Source organism: Elgaria multicarinata, chromosome 3, assembly GCF_023053635.1.
Source record: "Elgaria multicarinata webbii isolate HBS135686 ecotype San Diego chromosome 3, rElgMul1.1.pri, whole genome shotgun sequence".
In the NCBI taxonomy this organism is placed as follows: Eukaryota; Metazoa; Chordata; class Lepidosauria; order Squamata; family Anguidae; genus Elgaria; species Elgaria multicarinata.
In genome coordinates, this window is record NC_086173.1 from 69,715,912 (window position 1) to 69,740,175 (window position 24,264).

A 24,264-nucleotide genomic window follows, 5' to 3' on the forward strand; every position below is an offset into this window, starting at 1 on the left:
TAAAAAATCCACTTCTTGGACTCCTAATCAAGTGTAGCCTGCTTATAGTATGGCTTTCTGTCTATGCGCAGAACTTGATGCCACAGTTATCGCAGAGCCTGGGGAGGTGTACAGTGCCCCGTCTGGTCATGTTTCTTGGGATCAGTTCCAGTTGTTGCAACCTGATGATGTGGACAAGACGCTTGAATCAGTCCGTCCCACCACATGTAAGCTTGACCCTTGCCCATCCTGGCTAATTCAATCTAGCAGATGTGGATTGGTTGGGTGGGTCCAGGGCGTGGTAAATGCCTCCCTCTGTCAGGGAGTGGTGCCTGCTGCCTTGAAAGAGGCTGTGGTGTGCCCTCTCCTGAAGAGGACCTCCCTGGACGCAGAGGTATGTGAGAACTACCGCCCCATCACTAATATCCCCTTTTTGGGCAAGGTGCTTGAGTGTGTGGTGGCCGGGCAACTTCAGACGTTCTTGGAAGAAACAGATTATCTGGACCCATTTCAGTCTGGTTTCAGGCCAGGGCATGGCACTGAAACAGCCTTGGTGGCTCTGACTGACGACCTACTCCGGGTGAAAGACAGGTGGAGTGCTACCCTGTTGATCTTCCTGGATCTCTCGGTGGCTTTTGATACCATTGATCATGGTATCTTACTGGACCGGCTCTGTGAGATGGGAGTAGGAGGCACTGTGTTACAGTGGTTCCGCTCCTACTTGCAGGACCGACTCCAGAGAGTGGTATTGGGGATTCCTGTTCCACCCCATGGCAATGAAGCTGTGGGGTGCCACAGGGTTCTATTCTATCCCCCATGCTGTTCAACATCTATATGAAGTCGTTGGGTGAGGTCATTAGGGGATTTGGGGTTGGGTGCCGTCAGTATGCTGATGATACTCAGCTCTACTTTTCCTTGTCGTTGGAGTCAGCTGGGGCTGTGAAGGTGCTGGACCAGTGCCTGGAGGCTGTAATGGGCTGGATGAGGACCAGTAAACTGAAGCTGAATCCTGATAAGACGGAAGCTCTGTGGATTGGTGGTTCCCGAGTCTGGGAATTGGGTAAACGACCTGTTCTGGATGAGGTGGTGCTTCCTCTGAAGGAGCAGGTGCATAGCTTGGGAGTACTCCTAGGTCCATGTTTGTCACTGGAGGCCCAAGTGGACTCCGTGGCACGGAGTACTTGGAGTCAGCTTTGGCTGATCCGCCAGCTACAGCCTTTCCTGGACAGGGACAACCTAGCCACAGTAGTACATGCATTGGTAACTTCCCGATTAGACTACTGCAATGCATTCTACGTGGGGCTGCCCTTGAAGACGACTCGGAAGTTGCAGCTAGTGCAAAATGCAGCAGCTAGACTGCTGGCGGGTACATCTTACAGAGACCACATAACACTGGTCTTAAAGGAATTGCACTGGCTGCCTATATGCTTCCGGTTGGAATTCAAGGTGTTGGTAATGACGTTTAAAGCCCTAAATGGCTTGGGACCTCGATACTTGAAGGAGCGCCTCTCCATATATATGCCTGCCCGAGACTTGAGATCTGTTGGAGGAGCCCTTCTCTGCATCCCACCAGCACAACACATTTGCTATGTTGGAACAAAGGAGAGGGCTTTCTCTGTTGTGGCACCCCAACTGTGGAATGCCCTCCCCTTGGAGGCCTGACTGGCGCCAACGCTGATTTTATTCTGGCGCCAAGTGAAAACATGGCTTTTTAACAAAGCTTTTAATGGTTGAATTCGCTAGGCACATTGTTTTAACTTTTAATAGTTTTACTGCTTTTAAATTGTATATCATTTTAACTTGGTTTATGGTTTAATTTGTTTTTAGCTGTATATATTTACTGTTTTTATACTGTATGCTTTTATCTGTATGCCGCCCTGAGATCTTACTGATATAGGGTGGGATATAAATGTTATAAATAAATAAATAAATAAATATGTGAACTAAAACTATGTCCCTGAATCCTCTGAAAGTTTCAGGAAGCTCTAAGGAGCACACTCTATTCATGTGGGGAGCTTGCCATTGTGGAGTAAGATGTTCAGTCTGGGATCTTGCACTGCATCTGGCATGAACAGCTCCCCGCAAGAAGTGTGTCCTAGGTTGCAATGCAGTAACAAGGTTCTGTGTGCACACTCAGTTCATGCTAGAGCAGTGGTTCCCAAACTTTTTCAGGTCACCGCCTCCTTGGTTCCACAAACTCATGCCCAGCGCCCCCCTACCCTACACTATAAAAATCATTATTCAGAATAGTGGTTTTCAACAACCCACCAAGGAAGATAATAACAATAAAATTCAAAACAGTAACAATTAATTGAATACTTTATTCAAAATCCAATTGGTGTGCCCCGCCATACTGGCTGCAAACAGAGGCATTCACTCTCTTTTCCCTCCCTCCCTCGACAAGCCTGGGACAGGTGCTTCCCATTTAGAGGGGCTTCTAGGAGTTGATGGACTTTTTTCTGTCTAAACATGCATAAAATTGTGCCTTTAACTTATCATGTCACACTAGCATGAATACAGGAATCAAATAGGATTTCCTTCTTCAGTGGAACACACTTACTTATGAGTAAGCACCATTTTGTTATAGGAAAGGATAATGTATTTTAATTAAAATTTTAAAATAATTATCTGCCACCTGGTACAGAGTTTTCCTATGGGAAACCTGGCTGGGACTGAAGTAGAGGGGCACTAATTTTACTATACTTATTGTCTTTAAATATGGTTAAATATCCAACAGTTACCTTGCTATTCTATTTCTACAATTCATTTTCTCCTGTCTTTTCTTCACCCTCTCTTCGTTTTCAGGCTGAATCCTATGCACATTTACCTCAGAGTAAGTTCTATTGATCTCAGTGGGGCTTACTTCTGAGTAGACATACTTAGGATTGTGCTGCAACTCTGTTTTTATGGTGACACAAGATACACACATACCATATTTACCAAAAGAACGCTTGAAAAAAGGGGGTTGGACACCCTGAAATAAGCAAGAGCAGATAGGAATGGTTTCAGCAAGCATTCTGGGAAAAGGTGCTGCTGAATCTTCTTTAGCCAGGAAGGACCTGGGGAATTGCGATTCTCTCTCCCTCCCCCTTTTCTTTTCTCTCCCAATCCTGTTGTAGTCCAGATTTTTTGTGGGGTGAGAGCACACACACAGACACACAGCAGCTCTCTCTCTCCAACCCCCCCTCCCTCTCTCCAACCTTCCTCCCCCCAAGCCTCACAATAGCTGCCGGGCTGATTACGACAGGAGGGCAGCAGCTCAGAGGGGAGATGGCCCTAATCTGCAACTCCTGACAGGGGAAGGGAGCCTGGTGATACCTTGCAGCAGCACAAGCAGTCCTGCTCCCCACCCAGCCTGCCGTCTGACTGCTGTTCTTGACAGCTGCTTTGCCACCCGCCTTCCTCCACATGCTCCTTCCTCTCCGCCACATGGCTGCTGCTCCCGCCTTGTGCAGCAACTATCGCGTGAGGTCTGCCGGGACAGCTTGTAGGAGGGAGCAGCTCTGGCTGAGGGAGGGAGGGAGGGAGCGGGCGGGTGGTGGTGGCTCCAGCAGGAAAGAAGCCCTGGGCCCTCCTAGTTAGCAGAAGAGTGGGCAGAGCAGCTGAATTCGCCGCTGTTTCCTGCTCTTCTGCCTCCTGTGGGTGCTTCCCCCACCCCCTACTTCTGGTGGGGCCGCTGTGGACTTGAGATAGGAGGAGAGAGCGGCTGCGTGAGTGAGAAAGTCCTTCCTGAGCAGGGGCGGTGTGGGGAGAGCAGCTGTATTTGCTGCTCTTTCCTGCTTGGTCCCTGGGTTTTAGGACCTTCTGGAGAGACCACCTCGAGCGCCCCCCTACCGCCCCTTTGCCTGTTAGTGCCCCCTGCCAGCGCCCTCCTGCCGTCCCTTTGCCTCTTAATGCCCCCCTATGCAATCCCACCACCCCCAAGGGGGCAATACCGCCCACTTTGGGAACCACTGTGCTAGAGCATTCTAACCTCACCTATGGCAAGCACAAACCTCAAGATGACCTTGGTTCTGCTTTCACTCTGCAAAGAAACGAGTACAATACAATAAACATAAATGCATACATGTTGGCTTTAATATATTTTGAACATTACAGGCTTTTTACTTTTATGCACAATTATTTTGATTTATTTTCTTGGGATTTTGAAATGGTCTCACCTGTTCTCTCATCCCAAAGAAACAGTATTAAGTATCCTCTTTCAAATATCTCTTGTCTCCAATCTGTTAGCACAGGGGAGTGAGAGACAACCCTTTTGAAACACCTTCAAATACTCTGTTGCATCTTTGCCAGGTAACACTAATCTTGCTTATGTAAAAGATCTGTTTACCCCTGGATAGTTTGCATACCTTTTACAAAGACAAACAACATAGAGAAGGTCAGGTGCCTCCCATACACAAAATACACAGTGCTAACAATACTTTTTTGCAAAATGCCTTAAAAGTGTTTATGACCAACAAATTGTGGAGTTGAAGCCTTGCATCTGTAATTGGTTCATGGTCTGCAAAGGGGCAATAGAACTGCAATATTCAGAAATGAAAAACTAGACGAAACCATAGATTGATTAATTCAATAGACAAAAGAGAAATTTCTTTGGGTAAACGTTATTCTGATCTATTTGTTATAAAATATCTTGAGTTGCTCCATAATCACCTTTAAATATCAGTAGTGAGAAACTTTTGCTATGAAGTTATATGAGAGACACAGAACAAAATCCTGTATAACAAGTTAAACACAGGGCTTTGGAATTAATACCCTGTTCATCTTCAAGGGTGGTGTATTGGAAGGGCTGGCTATTGCTTCTTACTTTAGTACAGTTTCAAATAGAATTTTGAAGTGTCCTTTTTGTCTCTTCTCCAGATTGAAGTTAAATAGTAAAAGAAATCAGTTGGTTCGAGAGCTAGAAGAAACAACACGTTTGGTGGCAATGTTGCACATTCAATTGAAAAAGTAAGTTTTTTCATAGATTGTTTACACATGCTTTGCATGAATATCATTAGTTTATGCCTACAGTTGCCCTGTGGAAAAAATGTATCCAAAACTTGAAGTCCAACAGACGTGCAAGGATCCCATGGGGTTCATGGCGATGATGCATCACTAGGCAACATGTTCTCTTCTGTAGAGTTTATGTATCAATACTATGAGGCAAGGATCTTCTAACTTGCACATAGCAGGTACTGTTATATGAAATATATATTTTAAACATTTATGTACCAATTTTCTTTACGATAGATTTCAGGACAGTTTACTGCTTCAGTTATGCTTACATGGCATACTAGTAACTAGTAGGGAAGCAACTTGTTTTTTGCTCACTTTGAAGTTAGTGCATGTTGAGAGCAGCAAATAGTCTGTGTGGCCTAGAACTTTGGATGTGTTCCTGTGTTTTTAGAGTACTATTCCCAATTTTTTGAATATGAAAATATGCTTTGGTACTACACTCATGTACCCTTCTATATCATATTAGGTGGAAATTGTTTATGAAATTACATCAAGGCTTTTAAATGTTTTCATTGTTCATTTATGAATGCATGTAATGTTTTAAAAATATTTAAATTACACTTTTTGATTAGCAATGGTTAAGGGAGCTTATAATCATGCAATTAAAAATATATAAAGACAATAAACTGAAGAACAACAAATCATGTCCTAGGAAACTCAGTGAAGACTATAGGCCAGAGGTTTGCAACTTATGGCTCTCCAGATGTTTTAGCCTCCAACTCCCATCAGCCTTCACCATTGTTGTAGGCCAAAACATCTGGAAGGTCACAAGTTCCCCACCCCCTGCTATAGGTTCATTGGAATAACATTAGCTTTTAGATGAGGACAAAAGTTCACCAGGGAGGGGACCAAGTGGATTTCCCAGGGTAGGAAGTTCCAAAGTCTGTTTAATTACGACATACTCTTTGTTTGTTCAATTTGTTCAGGGTGGCATTCTTTCTCCCTGCCCCCTTTCCATTTTATCTTCACAACAGCCATATGAGGGAACGTTAGGTTAAGAGAAGAAGACTGACCCAAAGGTCACTCAGGGAGTGGTGAATGAGTTGGGAATTTGAATCTGGATCTGCCTGGTCTCCCTTCAACTAGTATATGTCACATCAGGCTTAGTTGGACCTTTTATATCTAATATATTACTTTTCTCTGCAGCTTGTCCTCTAGTATGCTTTCCTTGTCATCTGGCAGCAGTCCTGGCTCTCTTGCATCTAGCAGGGGATCTCTGATCACCTCAAGCCAAGATTCTTCAACTTCGGCTAGCTTTACTGATCTGTTCAGTGAACAGTTTGAACAGCTGGACTCCGACTATCAGAACAAAATGGACCTCTTGCTCCTAGAGAGAACCACTGGCTTTCGGCCTTCAGGCTGCATCACTACAATCCATGAGAATGAGGTGGTAAAAACTCAGAAAACTGATACCGCTAGCCGTCTTCAGGCCCTGAGGTCCTTGTCTGGAACTCCCAAATCATTGACTTCTTTATCTCCAAGGTCATCTCTCTCTTCTCCGTCTCCGCCTTGTTCGCCACTAGTGATGGACCCATTCTTCACAGGAGATGCCTTCATGAGTCATATGGACTTTGAAGATACTGAAATGAACAGTGGTCTCTCTGAACTTAGTCTAAACCCTGAAAGTGGAAGAAAGTACAGAATAGAGGAGTCTAGGACTGGGGAAAAGCACCTGGACCAAGGTAAAGTGACGATCACTCGCCTCACATTCATTCCAAATGATTTTTGACACTTAAAACAGTGGTGAGGAATGTGTGGCTCTCCAGATGCTGTTAAACTGTAACTCCTATCATCCCTCACCTTTGATTATGCTGGCTAGAGCTGATGGGGGTTGCAGACCAATAATATCTACATGCCCCTACCCTGGCGTTTAAAACACATAATTGGTTTTATTTAGCAAAGTAACAGGTTCTGAGATATACAATACAAATAGCCTGGCCTTCAAAAACAGACCAAAAAAAGGAAGAGATAGTCTCTAGTGTTAAAAAGTAGAAAAGTTTTAATCTCTTTGTACGTTTGCTGCAGATACAACAGGCAAAAAGAATGCAAGGAAGTCTTTTGACTGCTTCATTTGGACATTTTGGTAGTTCATGTTATTCTGTTATATCAGCTCCTGAAGAAGGATTGGCAGATCTGAAATGTTGAGCTTTTATTTAAAAAGTCTTGTTACAACAATACATTTTTAAACGTTTGAGATATCAGTACAAAGAAATTAAAACTTTTCTACTTTTTAACACTAGAGACTATCTCTTCCTTTTTTTGGTTTCACGTAGTGTTTTTCCCTCATCATTTTGACATGTGCTCCCTTCAAAAAACAGACAACATATAAAGCAAGGATTTTTAGTATTTGGAGTTAATGTAAAAATACCTTTTGGATGTACTATCATTAGTAAAGCTCCATATTTTTTCCTCCTATTAATACATGTGCTGAAAGAGGATACAAATAACAGAGGTTAAAGGAGAATGGAATATTCAGTGTAGTATTTGGTGTCCATAAGTCATTTTTACTCATTCAACAAAGAAATAGCTCTGGGAGTGAAACAGACACTGGCCTAATCGACAACAAGCAGGACATTGCACTACGAAAACGGGATATAAAAGGCAGGAGCCACACTAGTGCACTGACAACTGTTGGGCTCCATTGACACATACCGTATGCTGCTTTCATAGTGCTATATCCTGCTTGGTGCGGCTCCTGCCTTTTATATACCACTTCCATACCGCTTTCATAGTGCATTATCCTGTTAGGTATAGATTAGGCCTGTGATTATGGAAATGGGAAAGTGAGTAAGTCAAACATAATAACAAAACCGTAAGCACTGTCACACAACTACTTCTAACTGCAACAGAAAAGCTTGGCTTTGCAGCTCTTCTAAAATCTTAATTGTGCATTAGATGGTTAGGTTATATTACTACAATGCTGTAGTATTTGGCTACCTTTGAAGATAGATTGGAAACTCCAGCTATTATAGAATGTAGCAGCCAGACTGTTGACCAGAACTAGGCATTCTGAACAAATAACTCCAGGTCTGTCCCTCCTGCCTTGACTGCCAGTTTGTTTACAAGGTCAATTAAAAGTGCTGAACAGCTTAGGATTGCAGTTCTTCAAGGTCCACTTTTCCCCATACAAACCTGTCCAGACACTGAGGCCCTTGCTAGGCCAGGGGTTAGCCCGAGCTAACACCTGGGCTTGCCCCTGTGCATCCAGATGTCGCACAGGGGCTCCCGGGCTCAGGCAGGGGTCAATCCTGCCTGGGCCCGGGTTATTTGGCTACAGTTGTAGCCCGGTATTTCCCACGGTCTCGGGCTGAGGCAGGAGCACTGGGCCCATCGGAGCCGGGGGGAGATGTGGGGGAAGATCGGAGATGGGGGGGAAGATTGGAGCCAGGGGGGGAATCGGAGTGAGGGGGGAGCAGGGAACCCTTTTTAAAAACAAACGAACACTTGCCTTAAGCGGTGGTGCGCTCCTGTGCATCCGTCCCTTTAAAACGAAAAAAAATGGCGGAAGCGGCGGGGCTTTCGTGCAGCCCGTTGTGTCTGACGTGTGGAAAGGAGCGACAGCCCACACTACTTCTAGCGCGGGCTGGCTGCTCCTCACCACCGGATTATGCGGTAGGTCTAGCAAGGCCCTGAGATAGACATCTGAGGCCCTTTGTTCCATGCCCCGTCCGAGAGATCTATATTTACACCTTCATTTTCATCCAAGGTTGGCTCACAAAGTGGCTTGTTACACTACTTAAAATATAACTCAAAAGTTCAATACGTTAAGCATACTTGGGTGTGTATAGGCAGTCTCTTCTGGTCTCTGACATAGTCTAGGTTCCAGGCTCTTTCTTCCATGTGGGTGGAGTGCACAGAGAGATTCAGATAGTCTGTTTACAGTATATGAGGAATCTGGCATGCCAAGATCAAGTAAAGTTGACATTTATGTGGAGACCCCTGGCATCTCTCTGAAGCTCAGCCTTTCTCATCAATTGGTCCCATAGATAAGGAAAAAAAAGGAAAAATGAAGAACGGTTATGTTATAGTAAGAATGGCAATGGCAAATGTTATATGTTGATTTTCAAAGGAATGCATGTTTTTATTAATATTAAATAAAACCACAAAGTTGTTAATATTTCCCCCTCTCACACACATACACATTTCAGATAATACTTGATTTCTTATCTTGCATATACCAGTCTTCAAACATCTGACCAATTGGAAGTCTCTAGACAGTGGGGAAAAACATGCTGCATTGGAACCCCTGTCTGGATAGTCTGACAGAGTTTGAAACAAGAATTCAAAACAATATGACCACGTTGCTTTTAGCAAGCCAGTTATTTTGACCAGTAGCTTTGGTTTTTGTTCCACGTTGAAACTGTTAAGGCAATGCAATTTGATAAAGTCACTTAAATCCACCTATCCTTTGCTAATCTATGAAAAAAGGATTTAGTGGAATTTTAGTTGGTATCTTTGAAATTGTGTTAAATAAACATGTGTTGTTAATGTAAACCAAAATGGGTTACAGACTCCTGATCTAGGAAAAAAGTATTGGAATGATTTGCCTTTAGCATGGTGGGATGAGCGGTTCTTTCTTCCTTTTCTGTCAAGAATGGCCACATTTGTGTTTAAAGTATGAAATGGTTATTATTCCCATTAGATCTTGATGGTAATTAGTCTTAACCTTTGTTGGCTCTTTGAGAATGGCTGAGTCTGTTAAAGTGAAAGCTATAAGGCGTTAAGCAGATTAAGTGATTTAGGGTTGTTATTCAGTCAGCAGACAAAATAATCACCACAGGTAGTTTATTTCAGGGCAATAATGAGGAAAACGTTCACTCCCTGGGCTCTGCTCACACAGCTCAGAGTAGTGGAAAAGCAGCTTGATTTGAGTTACAGTGTGGCCTCCTGGGATCATGTGTCCTCACATGTTCGTGTAAGTAGAACTTACAGCCTATCCCCGAATCTCTCCCCACATCTTCTTAAGAGAGTTTTTAAAAAACAACCGTTTACTGCTCTCCAGTTTAGATGTCCTTCTCTATCTCATTTCAATAACTGGACAATGGAATGCAACTTAGCATATGTGGACTAAAAACCAGGATCCAGAATAAAAAAAGAAAAGAAAAGAAAAAGGGAAGTTTTACAACTGAAAAAAAGGCTATATCTGGAAACTATTTTATTAAGTTAACTTTTGATCATACTTGGATTTTATCAAGAAGCCAGAAAGGTTGTTTTCTTCCAAAACTAAAATGCTGGAAATCTGTAGGTTCCATGTAGTGAGAGGTTTTTAATAATACTGAAACCCTTCGAATGTAATAGTGATAGGCTTCCAGGTGAGTTGTAGAAAGTGTAAGCATCTTTATTTAAAGTTGGTTCTCTCTCTCTCTCTCTCTCTCTCTCTCTCTCTCTCTCTCTCTCTCTCTCTCTCTCACACACACACACACACACACACACACACACATCTCAAGATGGTGGCCTGCATTTGGCTTGATGAGTCATACGCTGTGTAGCCCTAGGCCCTTTCTACACCTAAGGATTATCCCAGGAAAATGGAGGGATCGTGCCTGTCTGCTCCCAGGATCCCCTGTGTGTCATTTGCATGCACAGGGATGATCCCAGGGCGGTCCCTGGAAAAAAGGCAAGTGTAGAAATGGCCCTAGTCTTGTATGCCAGAATATATTTTGGTCTAGTCCATAGAACCTTCAAACCTGTTTTTGAAACATTCTTGAATTGTGATGGACCATAATCTTAACCTATAAAACTAACCTATACTGAGTCAGCCCATTGCTCCCCCTACCTCAGCATTGAATCACTTAGTCTCGAATTTGTTGGTGCAGGCCAACTCATGTTAAAATTGTTAACACCATTTTAACTTTCCTCCCTGCATTTTTGTAGGTATAAATTTGGTTGAAGGAGCTGCACCGAAGGTAGCATGTGTATCAGCTGCAGTGTCAGATGAGTCAGTTGCTGGAGACAGTGGAGTGTACGAAGCAACTGTGCAAAGGTATTCTGATCCAAGTTGTTCCATGCCAAATTGTGTATATACGAATCCTGACCAAATCAGCAAAGCCAGGTGTTATAAGACTGCCTATTTGAGTTGAAAGGGTTTCCAAGATTTTGGCTGTATGTTTATAGGTAAAAATGCCCCAGGTTCGACATCAGCACTTAGGATACCTGGGCAGCTGGCAGAGCCCACTGAGGCTGACGCCTACTCTCCCTGCCCCTCCTCCTGTGGTTGCTGGCAAGTTGGACCTTCCAGAAGCACAACTCCCAGCCCCACCATACTGGCATTCAGTGCACAGCTGCCCCCTAGAAGGCTGTCATCCCTTATCTAACACCATTCCTTCTCATTGGACCAAAGAGGCTACCATTTTTAATTCCCCATATTGCAAAGCCTTGCAGCACTTAGGTTAAAAATGGTGGCTGCCTAGAGCGGAACAACCAATCAGAATGCATAGGAAATGTGCTTATGCCAGTGAGTAAAGCCACCAGGAAGTTGCACCAATGAGCAATGTTTCAATCCATCAGTGTTGTCATCAAGGGGGGCCATTAGTGGCAATATGCCAAGGGCCCATTCAAGCCTGAAGCCAGCCTGATTACTCCTTCTAATCTTTTTTAGCTTTCTAACCTTTCTTTGGGGGGAGTAATGGAATGGGCCTTGGGTTTGTGTGTCTCCTATGTAATTTTCCCTGTTACCCTTGCATCTCTCCCATCATACCTTCATTGTGGGAAGAGATGAAAGCTCAAAGTGGGAGATCCTACAATTATTTGAATATGGCAGCCCCCGTGACTTCAAAATCAAATTATCTTTAATGGGTGTTGAATACAATAGTAAGAGAGATCCCAATTTTCTTGGGGAGAATCCCGTGGTGCAGTGAGGAGGCGATCTCTGAACAGGCCCTTTGACATTGTCCATGTTTGTTTATTGCAACAACAACAAAAGAGAGGGAGCGAGATAGCTTCTGAGCATAAAAGCATTTTTTCAGAGTTCAGCTTTTTAGAAAAAGAATAGGCAGAGTTTCTCTACCAAGAATTTCATGGTGCAGGGTATTCAACATTCAGTTGGCGCCAACATGTTTCTGTCATTCTATATCCAATCTATAAAGGGTTTTCTTGTGTAAATTGTTTGGATGTTGGAAGAAACACTTTCCACAAAAACTTACTCAAAAACTTACTATTCAAATGTTCTTGATGTCTTTTCAGGCCTTGTGTGTTGGAAGCTATTGTGTTTGACAACGATGATGCAGATACAGTTAGCACTGCTAAAGTTCAGATTTCAATGAAGTAAGCTGAGTGGTTTCTGCTCTGTTTTGAACTTGTATCCTTATTAATACCTGATACTTCTCCCACTATGGAGTCTTTTACGTTTTGCTAGTTACTGTCAATGTTCAGCATTCATTTCATCTCCTTCAGTACATAAGGGAGAAATATATATATATATATATATATATATATATATATATATATATGGGTTTGAGTATATTTGGGAATTGATGGAGAATATTGCTGACTTTATGACAAGGTCTCAACTCACAGGTCTCAGGACCTTTTTACTTCAGTATCCTTTACTAACCTCAGCATGGTATAAAAGGTTGACAAAATCTAACTGCTTGATTGGCTTCCTACACTGAATAACCTTGTTAACCGTCACTGTGTTCAGACAACACACCATAGCTAAGTGTGGGTTATTTAACCTGTGAAGTTGCATGTGCTACTCCTGCTTGGGGTTTTCAAACCCAGCATGGTGGTATTTAGGGCATAGCCCTAAAACAAATCACAGGTTAAGCGAGGGTTGTTTAACCTTCGCATAATCCACTCTTTCTGGGTTCACACAACACAACAACTCCCAAGCTTGGATACCATATTCAAAATTGTGGCCCCACATGACCTGCACACACTGCAGTTTCACCTGTTGTGTTGTGTGAATAGCCCCAGTGTGGTGGAGTGAAGTGTAAACATCTTGTTCATTTTAAGGGATGGTAGATTCAACAGTCAATCTGGAATTTTGGTGGGTCCCTGAATAAACTAATTCTGGTTCAATCAAACCTTTTGGAACAGAATCCAGCAAATCCGCCTTTCCCTAAACTTAAGGATATTTTCTTAAATTAAATCTCACTGAGTTCAGTGGAAAATATGCTTGGGATTGTAGCCCTGTTGCCTATGCAAATGTACTTGGAAGTAAGTCTTACTGTGCTCAGTTGGTCATGCTCCCAGGTAAGCATATGTGGGATTGCATCGTTAGCATAGCAGCTAAGCTTTAAAATCTGGAAGTGTCGTAGAGTATGGAAAGCCTCTTTTGTGATTAGGGTAATTTTATTACTGCCTACAGTTGCCTTTTCCACTTATTTTCCAATTCAGGTACGATGACAAAAATAAACAATTTGCAATATTCGTTGCCCAGGTGAATAATGTGCCTGCTCTCCTGCCACAGCAAGACCAGAAAGTGTAAGTAAGTGGAATGACAAATTAAAAATGCCTGTAAAAGATGCCTGTGGCTCTCTTGATCAATCATCTTACATGTACTTTTTATATACTGTAGTTAGGCAGAAAAGCACAGTCCTATTTTTATCAGCAACTTCTTTTGAGCCTGTACAACCACCCACCTGTAGAAATACATTTAACTATCCTTCCATAGCATTTGCATTCACTCTTATTCTTAACTATACTTTAAAACAATATATTTCGAGACTAGTGTTGAACAAATAGTAGGTAGACAACTGCCTACTTTAGCTCAGCAGATGGCATAGGAAATTGGAATTATTCCTGAAGTTTGATGCATTCCTGTGGGCTTTTGCAAATTCATGGGGTTGGATCTAGCTTTTATTGTTCCAGCAGGAACAGCCACTGAGTACAGTTTCACTCAAAATGCTCCTGCCATCTGCTGATTTCCCTCCTTCCTCTGTAGCCCAGCACCAAGACCCACGGTTCTCGAGTTGATCTTTGGGGGGCATAGGGGATTGCAGGGGAGAGCATCAATGACCATCCTTTCATCTGTTGTGGATGTTTTGATCTGAATGCAATTGCCTTACTCAGTGGTCACCGCCCCCTTGGTTCCACAAACTCATGCCCAGTGCCCGCCGCCCCCACACTATAAAAATCATTATTCAGAATAGTGGTTTTCAACGACCTACTAAGGATGATAACAATAAAATTCAAAACAGTAACAATTGATTGTTTATTCAAAATCCAATTAACTTTTTTTAGTTTATTCAATTAAGCTTGATCCAGTGATATCATCTTTTCAGTTTGATAGTCATTAAGCAAGGATATTAGATATCACATTTAGTAACTAGGGTAGAGTACCTCACTATTCTGTAAATTCTTAATGTGATGGATGGGCTTGATGAAGTGATACCAGTTTCCCAATGTCTGATTTAAAGTCATTTAACGTGAGTCTTAAATCACCACGTTTAGTTATCTGGAGTTGATTTCTTTGCTTGGAGAGAAGTAGGCAGACCACACTAAAACCACATTCCACCAAATATGATGTTGGAAATGCAACCAGGAGCTTCTGAACCACTCTCCATAGTGCAGGATAGCAATTCACCATTAAAAGGACTCTTCTTAAATGGTATTAATACATGTGTGGACACCCCTATTTGGTTTGGGACCAAACTACCTTCTCCTATAAAAATGTTGCTGGGTTTTAAGACCTTCTGGAGAGGCGCTTCTCGGAAAAGACCACCTCGAGCGCCCCCCGGCGCCCCTTTGCCTCTTAGTGCCCCCCCAGGGCCCCCTTGCCTCTTAACGCCCCCCTATGCAATCCCACCACCCCCAAGGGGGCGGTACCGCCCACTTTGGGAACCACTGGCCTAACTCATGACTGATTGGTTTCATTGCTTTCAAGTGTGATTTCATAAATATGAAGTAGAATGTCTCCTTTTCACAGGACAAGGCTTTGTGATTTACTGGTTGTTGTCGTCGTCGTTGTTCTTTCCCCTAAACTTTAGTGCTCCTAGTGCTGCAATCCTATACATACATACATACATACATACATACGAGTAAGCTCCATTTAACTCAGTAGGACTTCCAAGTAGACGTACATAGGGTTGCACTTTTGTTCAGCATTACTAATAGTGAATAGCTCTGCTACCCATTCAATTCCTAACCCCCAAAAGTGTGAGGGCAGGTACATGCATTATGTTTTTAAGGTGGGTACCGTAAAATATAATGCAAGGAATTTGTGTACCATATAAGTATTTGTGTCTGGGAGTTAGGATTGTCAGAAGCTTTGTAAGTGGTAAGCCCAGATTTGTTGCAGTATTGTTGGAATATCCTTTGAGCCTCTGTATCTTAAGAAATTGCTTCTTACAGATTAGGGATAGTCATTGGTGGCCTAAAGGCTGGATCTGGCCTGGAGAGCCATACATTTAGTTCACACTGGCTTTGCAAAATTTTAGTCAAGGTATGGTAAAATGTATGCCTATAATTTTACCTGAAATGAAAAGAACAATCCTTTCAAGTGAATAAAAGAGGGATTCCACACTTCCACTATTACACCACATTTTTTGGATTTGAGATATAATATCTAAATGTTGGTATCATGTTAGGCATAAATTAAACCTGTTAATAGCAGGTGACACTGTTTTGAGTTTGATATGTTGATTCATATAATAATTGGTATATGAAAACAGATGATGTTCACTTTATATTCCTTATATTCTATCACCCTCCCCATCAGAACTACTTTGTGACGATGTTATTACATTCATTTTCCTCCATTTTCAGTTCAATTTATAAGTTGACAAAATTCCCCATGTGTAATGTGTGGCTAACATGAGTGTTTAAAATATACATTGTTCGCCATGCAGATGCTTGGTGCTAAGGCATTACCATGCAGTGAAATATCACATAGTGGAAAATGTGTGTGATACTGTCTAATTGAATGATACCCCTATTGTAAAATGGACCATAAACTAGCACATACCTACTGGACTAAAAGCCTTTACTATTAAATAGCAGGCATTTATTACGGAACATGAAGGGTTTAATTTGACTCTCACACACAGAGTATAGGTAATAAGATGACTAATAATACTGATGGATGGTCAAGAAATCTAGGTTATGCAAATCACACCCTCTAATAGAGAACTTAGGAGATGAATGCCAATAGAAACCGAGTTAAAATGGGACCATTTAGAAACAACATTTAAAATGGGACCATTTAGAAATCAACATATTTGGGGGGATAGGGCAGAAGAGTAGTTTGTATCTCGTAGCTCTCCCTGGTGACAGGGGGTTGAGGTGCTTCATCAGGGCCTGATTAAAATTCTGGTGGGGAGATAATAATGGAAAATGTCCAGTACCCAGGTCTTAATATGCTGAGTTTTGGACAGTTTTGTTTCAGAGTCAGGTGTGAAGGAAGAATGTTAAAGACCTCAGAACACTGAGAACTTTGCTTGAAACATGTTGCTTAATCAATCAGCTTGGAGCATTAATGTGAATCAACCCTTGGTGAAATACAAAACTTAGGAGGAAACTGTTACGAGCACACAAAAGCAAATCCACAAATCTTCAAAACAAGTTGATGTGGTTCATGCTATTAATGAATACTGGTCTAGGAAATGTTTTCCAAGGAACAGCGAAAATGAACTGCAAATTAACTGTTTCGAGATTAAACATGAGTAGTAGAGGTTATAAGCAATTGAATTGTTTAATGCATGAATTATTATGATTAGATCATATCTAAAAATGTTTTCCTTTGTTAAAAAATAGTAATGAATGGTTCTGGGGTACTAGAGACTTATCCCACCTAACATCTTAATAGAAGGGAATTCCAGCAAACTGATTTTTGTCCTGCATAAATTAGACGGGGACATCTCAGTTCTATGTGTTCTGCTGTCTCTGTGCTAAAGATGGGAAAAAAGATTCCATGACAGATATAGAGGTTTTTGATACAGTTTATCCTAAATGTTTCCAAGTACTTGTAGTTCTTACACATCTGTAATTAAATTGTACACATCATTGGACTATTGAAACCTTTCATAGGTTTCATCTTGACCATTCGATATAATAAATTAAAAAAGAAAACATTCCAACTGAAGCTCCATTGAAACAAAATAGTAGTGCCTAGCAGAGAGATATAGTTTCAGGGCAAAAGAAAATATAGCAGCATCACTTTGGTATAATGTTGGGGATTAGTCTTTCTACTATACTAGGTTCTCATATGATGAACTGAACTGTACAGGACTCTTGCAACACAAACCCCCATATATGCAATAAGCTTGTACAATAAGAAATGCTGATTAAGCTATTTTTCAACAGGAGCATTCGTGTTGCTGTTCTTCCTTCTTCTGAAAGCACAAGTTGTTTGTTCCGCACAAGACTCATGGAAGCATCAGACAATCTCATATACAACGAACTATTTTGTGTTGCAATCCCTCACTCTGTTTTACGACAGAAGACACTCAGGGTTGATGTCTGTGCTGTGGATAAGTGCCATCTTGAAGAGTGCTTGGTCAGTGTTCATTTTTACTACATGCAAATGCTTTTAGTGCTTAGAGTTAAACGTTTGAGTGATGAATAAGTTAACATCCCCTCTACAGTTTGTAGTTATTTTTGTAATGTATCTTCTGGGGGTAGTAATTATTTAATATATTTATATTCTTCCTTTAAATTTTGAGTATAAACCCTCACATGGCAGTCTAGCAATGCAATAATAATACAATATAACAAACAATAAAAACTTTAAAAGCAAGCTAGTAAATTAAACAACTAAAATAGCAGCAGTTAAAATGTGAATCCAGCATTGAACTATCAGTAAAAAGCCACACACACAAAATGAAATGTGATACCTTTATTAATAACTAGCTGATATACCCAGCATTGCTTGGGCCGCCTAAGCTATATGTCTGCGAAGTAATCATCTTAAAGTAGTAGGCTGGTACTAGGCCGGTGAGTTAACTTTTACACGAATTAAATTTGTATCTTTTTTAACTTCTCTCACCCTCACAACAACCCTGCAAGGTAGGCCAGTGCTTGACCTGTGATGTAACTTTAAAACAAATTAAATTCATTTCCTTTTTATCTCTCATGCTGACACATGGGGGTGTTGGGGGTGCCACCATGATTTTACTTGTTCCCACAGAAAACAAAAACTACAACACCCAGCATGCATTTCGCCGTGGTGCTGACTTGCACAATGGGAGTCCTGCCACTGAGGATCACAGGAAGTAAAATCTGGCGGAGCCAGTGCATGCTGCACTGTGCAATCGGTGTCTGTGGGTAGGCCACAAGGGAGGCAGCCAGCTGACTGACTGACTGACTTAGTCATTGCCATTGGCGACAACCCCAGAGCTGCGTCCTCCTCCCCTACTGCTCCCGATGCTGCCTAGTGACATGTGAGCAAGGATGGAAAACCACTTCCAGATGATGGCTGCTGAAGCCTGATAAGTCTTTCCTCCTGCCCAAGGCATGCTGGGAGTTGTAGATGTAAGCGTAGGTCTCTGAATAACGTGTTAATCTTTGAACACCATCTCCGGTGTGGTGGGAGACAACTGGAGAGTAGGCCTTCTTAGCTGTGGCAGCCTGCTTGTGGATTTTTCCCAGGCAGGCTTCTTTTTTCCAGGCAGGCTTGCCTAGTGACTGCATTAATGGCTATTAAGTGCCAAGTGAGTTTTTATTATTTTTATTATTTTCCAAAACCTTTTAACTTGATGAGATTTTTTATGCTGCATTTCCCCCCTGTCATAACTAAACCACAACATTTCAAGACAGATGCAGGAATTACTGAATAAAGTTTATGATTTGTATGTAAAAGCCTGACTATACCATTGAAACAGTAAATGGAGGAATGACTGATAGCTGAAGGTAGAATGGAATGGCGGGCAGAGGAGAACGTCAGGTAGAAGGAGTACAAAGACAGTTAGTGAGAGGTCAGGGAAGTGGGAGCTGAGTTAGGATTGAGAGTTAGTGACCTGGGTTGCTCACCTATGCTTTATTTTAAATCAGCCACTCTACATGCCAGAGCTACACCTCCCAGGGTGCCTTTGGCAGACCACAGGTGCCTGCATCCTCTGAGACATCCTCTTGTTGCTGATGCTGCTCCTCAAGAGAGTGTCGAGGAGTAGCATCCCCGAGGAGGGGAGGTAAGCGGCTATTAGAGGACGTGCCCAGCTCCAGCCAATCCTGCTGAGACTGCCTCAGCCTGCTCTTCTCTCCCACCAAGTGCTCCATCAGAAGACTGTACTGAAGGGCCAGGGCTGGGCCGGACACTTTCCCTCCTTCATAGGGTCTATTTCTGGGCATGCACAGAGTGCCCCTTTCCTCCCTCCCTCCCTCTTAAGGGCAAAGGCTGTGCTGTTGCTTCCCCCAGATTCTGAGAAAACAGCAATATCAGGTCGGAGTGCCTTTGAACATGTTTGGCCCCTTAAAGTCATGCTGTTGTATCTAGTTACAATTTTGAAACAACGCAGAGGGCAGGAGGACGCACCACAAATGGCTGTAGCCCATTTATGTGGGTTGTTTCCTTTTATGTGGAATTGGTTTGACTGCTTGAGTCAAACTTAGTAGTTGTGGTTGTGAAAGACACACAGTGGCAACCCGCTCATGCACTCACAATGGCTGCCAAAGGCCAGCAAGTCTGGCCTCCGGCCCAAGGCATGCTGAGAGTTCTGTCCAAGGCATGTTGACAGTTGTAGGTGTAAGCCTTGGTTTTTATTAAATTCTTTAAAAATACTTATAACCCCAAAATCTGTGCTTTTAGATTTTTCTGGTACATTGTACAACCAGACCTATCAGCATGCCAAATTTCAAGTTTCTAACTCATCTGAAAGTGGGTAAACATTTCCGGACATACATCGCACACACACACTTTCTGCTTTATAGGTAGAGATATGTCAACAATAATATACCAATTTCCTTGTTACTCATATACCATAATGAATTTATGAATTAGGTTTCAATTTCTTGAAATTGCACACTTAAATATTAATAGTTTAATATTAATATTTGCCGCTTAATAGTTGTAGCTGAACAAATGCATCTGTATTCCTGGGCCTGCCAGCACTCTTGCAGCTAGGCAAAGGCCACTAGTTACATTCCACCATTTATCTTATGATACCATGGCAGTTTACAAAAGGAAATTATTATTTTCAAAAATCTTAATAAAATCACACTGTATATCTGTTGTAATTTCATGATCATGGCATGTTTTATTATTAAGGGTCAGTTGACATTGGGGTGGGGCCCCACAAAAGTATTTCAGGAGTGTGCATAGTGCCACACCATGGCACTCATGCTCGAATCCATTTGTGTGAACTGGAATTTCAAGATGTGCTTGTATATGCTGTCAGTTGATTTGCACAACTGTGGCAGTTCAAAAAGGTGAAGCCACAGTTATGGAAATAATTATCTGAGTAATGCTTAAATTGCAAGGGGAGAACAATGTTCCTCAAGGCCATGCATTCTCTTGAATGTTCTGAAGATGACCATTGCTTTTTTTCTTTTTTCTTTTGCTTCTATAGGGAGGTGCACAAATTAGTCTTGCTGAGACTTGCAGGTCTGGTGACAGGTCAACACGCTGGTATAACCTCCTTAGCTATAAATACCTACAGAGGCAAAGCAGTGAAAATAAGCAAGAGGATGCCTGTTCTAAACTACCCTGCACTGAGAAAATGGTAAACATGTTTCCCAGAAACTGCAATATTGTAGGAGACAAAGACTGGGTTTCCATGTTACAATAAGACGCAATGGTTTATTTTTCTGAATAAGCTATGATGGTTTATTGTGTTGTCTGCGAGCAGTTTTCCCCAACCATGGTGGCTTATTTAGCCAAAATAAGACACCGTGATAAACCATGGTCGGTAGTGAGGATTTTTTTTAAACCATCTTGGCTTATCATGTAATCTGGCACTCCACAGTGGCTTAAAGAGTGGTTTAAAGATTGCCTATAGAATTGCTTGGCAAGAGAGGTCAAATGCATTGCTGCAACTCTCCTCCAGCTGGCAGATCTCTGTTTCTGGAATCTGCCTAGCAACAGATTGTGCCCCTTCCTTGGCAGTGTACTCTGTAAACATCCAAAGTGTCAAACCCTCGCATTTGCCATGGAAAGGCATCGCTGTGCTGGGTTTTAGTTCTGCCTTGACTGCTTCCCTATTAGGGGAAGCTGTTTGTGATTTTTTTCCCATTCCTGCAAACTGCCAAGGGTTTAGAATTACCACTGCCTTTTTGATGCAAAGGTATTTTTGCTCACATGTCTTTGTAGTCACTCTGGATTTTGGTGGTGCATTGGGTGCCTCCCTACTAAGAGAAACTGTGTATGGAATTTTTCTCCATTCCTGCAAAATTCCAAGGGTTTAGAGCTGCCACCCCCCTTTTTCAAGCACAGGTATAGCAGTGCAGGGTTTTCATTATGCATCGGGTGCATTCCCATGAGAGACACTTGTGTGTGAATTTTTGTTCTAGTCTTGTAAAGTTCCGTGGAGTTACATCCCACCCAGCATTTGGATGCTCTCCGTAAGGAGATCCTGCATATAGAAATTTGCCCCATTCCAGCAAACTGTCAAGGAATTAGAGCCCCCACCCCACTTTTTGGTGCACATGGTTGGAGATAAGGGAACGGCTTTGAAAACTAGCTGGGAAATGGGTGGTGGCGATGGGAGAAGGGGGTGGGAATGGGAATGGGAAGGAACAGTTTGAGAATTGGGGCACCACCATTGGGTGGAATGGTGGCGGGGAGCTGAAAAGCAGCTAACAATTCACAACCTGCTGATAATGGGCAGAGCTAGGAGACAGAAGAATACACCCCTAGAGGCCAATTGGGGAGATGCAGGCAATGTAGCTCTGGTGCAGGGAATGCTGGGATTTGGTTTCCAATACAAAGGAAGCTGGAATACCCTGCTGGCTGAGTGCAAGGACTGTAGAGAGAGGAGGGATGAAGGCAGGGCAAATAAGCTACACAGAGTAGCTTATATGTCTGATCGTGTGGGGCATAACAGTAGTTATTGTCAAAATAAGCTACTGTGAGTAGCTTATAAATCATTATGACTTAAAGTGATGTGAAAACCCACGCAAAGCCTCAGACTTGCATATCTGAAATAAATCCAGTTGAAGAAAACATGAAGTTTTGTTTTTGTTTAAGCTATGTACTTAGCTGGCAATGTACTATACACTCACTTTGAATAATGATAGTCTTTGGTGAAACGTAATGGACATTAAGAAGTGATAATGTCATTATCTCATTTCCCACAGGACTCTGTATCTGCACTGTTAGAACAAACTGCTGTTGAACTAGAAGCTGTAGAGAAAAAACTAGAAGAAAGCAGAAGCACTTTACTTACCGGTGAAAACTGGTAAGTGGTATGAAACAGCTATATCACAGCACTGTAGTACTTTAGTTTTAGTAGGCTTTTATGATCATGTGTATGAGTGCAGGATTAAATTAAAGGTCGTAACATGTGGCCAAAGGATATTGTCATTATTGTGGTAGGGGTTTTGTCCCAGCTCCTGAAATCTACATAGAAGAATGTTCTTCTATGCAACAATTCTTCATTATGCTGACATGACACAAATAAACTAGAAAATTATTGTTAGAAGTTAAGGTTAAAAGTTAAGATTGCAAGATTAAACTGACATCTTCAAAAGCATGCCAACTTTTCCCTAATGTTTGGAAAAGCTATATTTTTGACATAAATTGACTACACAGATTTCTGTTGCATTAAACTTGTGTTAACCCAAATTGGATTTGAAAAATGCTTTGTGTAGGATCCGCCAAATTCTAAAGTTGCCTGAAGTGCTGTACTGTGCTTTTCCTATGTTCTTCTTCGTGGTTTCTGTGCATCACACTTAATGGGGGGCTCTGCACCTGCGCGGAGCCTCGATCGGACTTTTAATAGCTGAGTACTTTTTGGGCGGGAACCCCTCCCCCACCGTCAGGGCGTATATATGTGGTGTTCCCGCCCACTCCCTCAGTTCCTCTTCGACCGCCGCCTCTTTCGCTTCGTCGGGACTAGAGTGTTCATACTCACCTCTGCTGAGACCCTACTCGTTTCTTCGTTTCTTCTTCTTCTTCTCCTTTTTTTCATCTCCTGGAAAACAAATAAGAAGAGAGGAATAGAAATCAGATGGGTAAACGTCGCCCATAGCGTCCTCGAGCGCATGGCCTCGAAGGCCCCGTTTACAAAATGCAGCCAGTGTGGCAGTAAATTGCCACCCTCCGACGGACACACCCTCTGCCTTCTGTGCCTCGGAGAAACCCATATTGTCGAGTCCTGCAGGCATTGTATGTCCTTTTCTAGGCAAGCAAGGAAAAACAGGGTGGACAGATTAAAATCTCTCTTGTGGCAAAAAGCCCTCCAAACCATCGACGCCGGGCGTCAACCCAACATGGTGTCCATCGACGAAAACACTGCGTCTACTTCAAGAAACACGCCTATCAGTCTCCCAACTTCTGGGAACTCTATGGCGCAAAATGCGGCTAAAAAGCTGACTAAAAAGGCAAAAAGGCCTAAAGTGACAGCCGAAATACGGCCCAAGAAAAGGAAGGAAAAGAATAAAAATTCTAGTCCTCCAAAAACGCTGCCGCCACCGCCCCCCATTTTGGGCTCTCCAATTCGAGTACTGATATGGTCTCCATTACCTCCTCTTGTTATTGAGCCTATCTCGACTGCATCGGAAGGAGAAATTGTGGAATTACCTCCTCACAACCGAAACCCGGCCTCGAACCCGAGAGACCTCACCGGACCAACCAGTTCCACCAAACCAAGCAGCTTATACTGCTTCTCCTCGGAACCAGCGTACTCCGCCTCGTTCTCCCTCGCATTCCCATTCCAGAGATAGGGAACGACATGTCTACCAACGACGGGAACACGATCCATACCGTGCCCGCTCCAGGTCACCCCATAGAGACTGGGATCGTTTTTATGAGCATTAAACCCCACCAACACATCACTTTTATGATTTTTGGAGGGGATACCCAGAACGCCCGAGTCCGAGATACCAGGACATATACTATGAGCCTTCATCACGCCTACCTAGACCGAGGTCCTCCACACCTCCTCCACCAGTACCACCAAGAGGGGCATCACTGACCGCCCCGCGTAGGGAGCTAAGATCCCCACCACGGGACCGACTACTCCCACCTCCACCAAACCGCCAACGGGCTCCATCTCGAGCTATCAGACATGCTTCTCCTCTATCAGAGGAAGACTATCAGTCCGATTCATCTTCGACTGCGTCACCTACTCCATCCATACCGTCTGCAGCCGACACAGTACCGACAAAAGGCAGAGTATCCCCATCAGAAGAACTTGGGATTTTTTCAGACCAAGTACGTTCCGCAGGCCTCACTCCCGAAGCCAGAACCAGAAT

General features: G+C 42.7%; 1 protein-coding gene across 2 annotated transcripts in view; it reads left to right on the forward strand.

Annotated features, from left to right (window-relative positions):
- WWC1 (WW and C2 domain containing 1) overlaps window positions 1–24,264 on the forward strand; it is a 112,182-nt gene that overhangs the window by 68,514 nt on the left and 19,404 nt on the right. For both annotated transcript variants that reach the window (XM_063120562.1, XM_063120561.1), the window contains 8 exons: window positions 4,840–4,929; window positions 6,124–6,659; window positions 10,852–10,960; window positions 12,160–12,240; window positions 13,315–13,401; window positions 17,221–17,413; window positions 20,421–20,573; window positions 22,147–22,247. In XM_063120562.1, coding sequence (XP_062976632.1) covers window positions 4,840–4,929; window positions 6,124–6,659; window positions 10,852–10,960; window positions 12,160–12,240; window positions 13,315–13,401; window positions 17,221–17,413; window positions 20,421–20,573; window positions 22,147–22,247 — 1,350 coding nt within the window. The remainder of the gene's footprint in view (window positions 1–4,839; window positions 4,930–6,123; window positions 6,660–10,851; window positions 10,961–12,159; window positions 12,241–13,314; window positions 13,402–17,220; window positions 17,414–20,420; window positions 20,574–22,146; window positions 22,248–24,264) is intronic.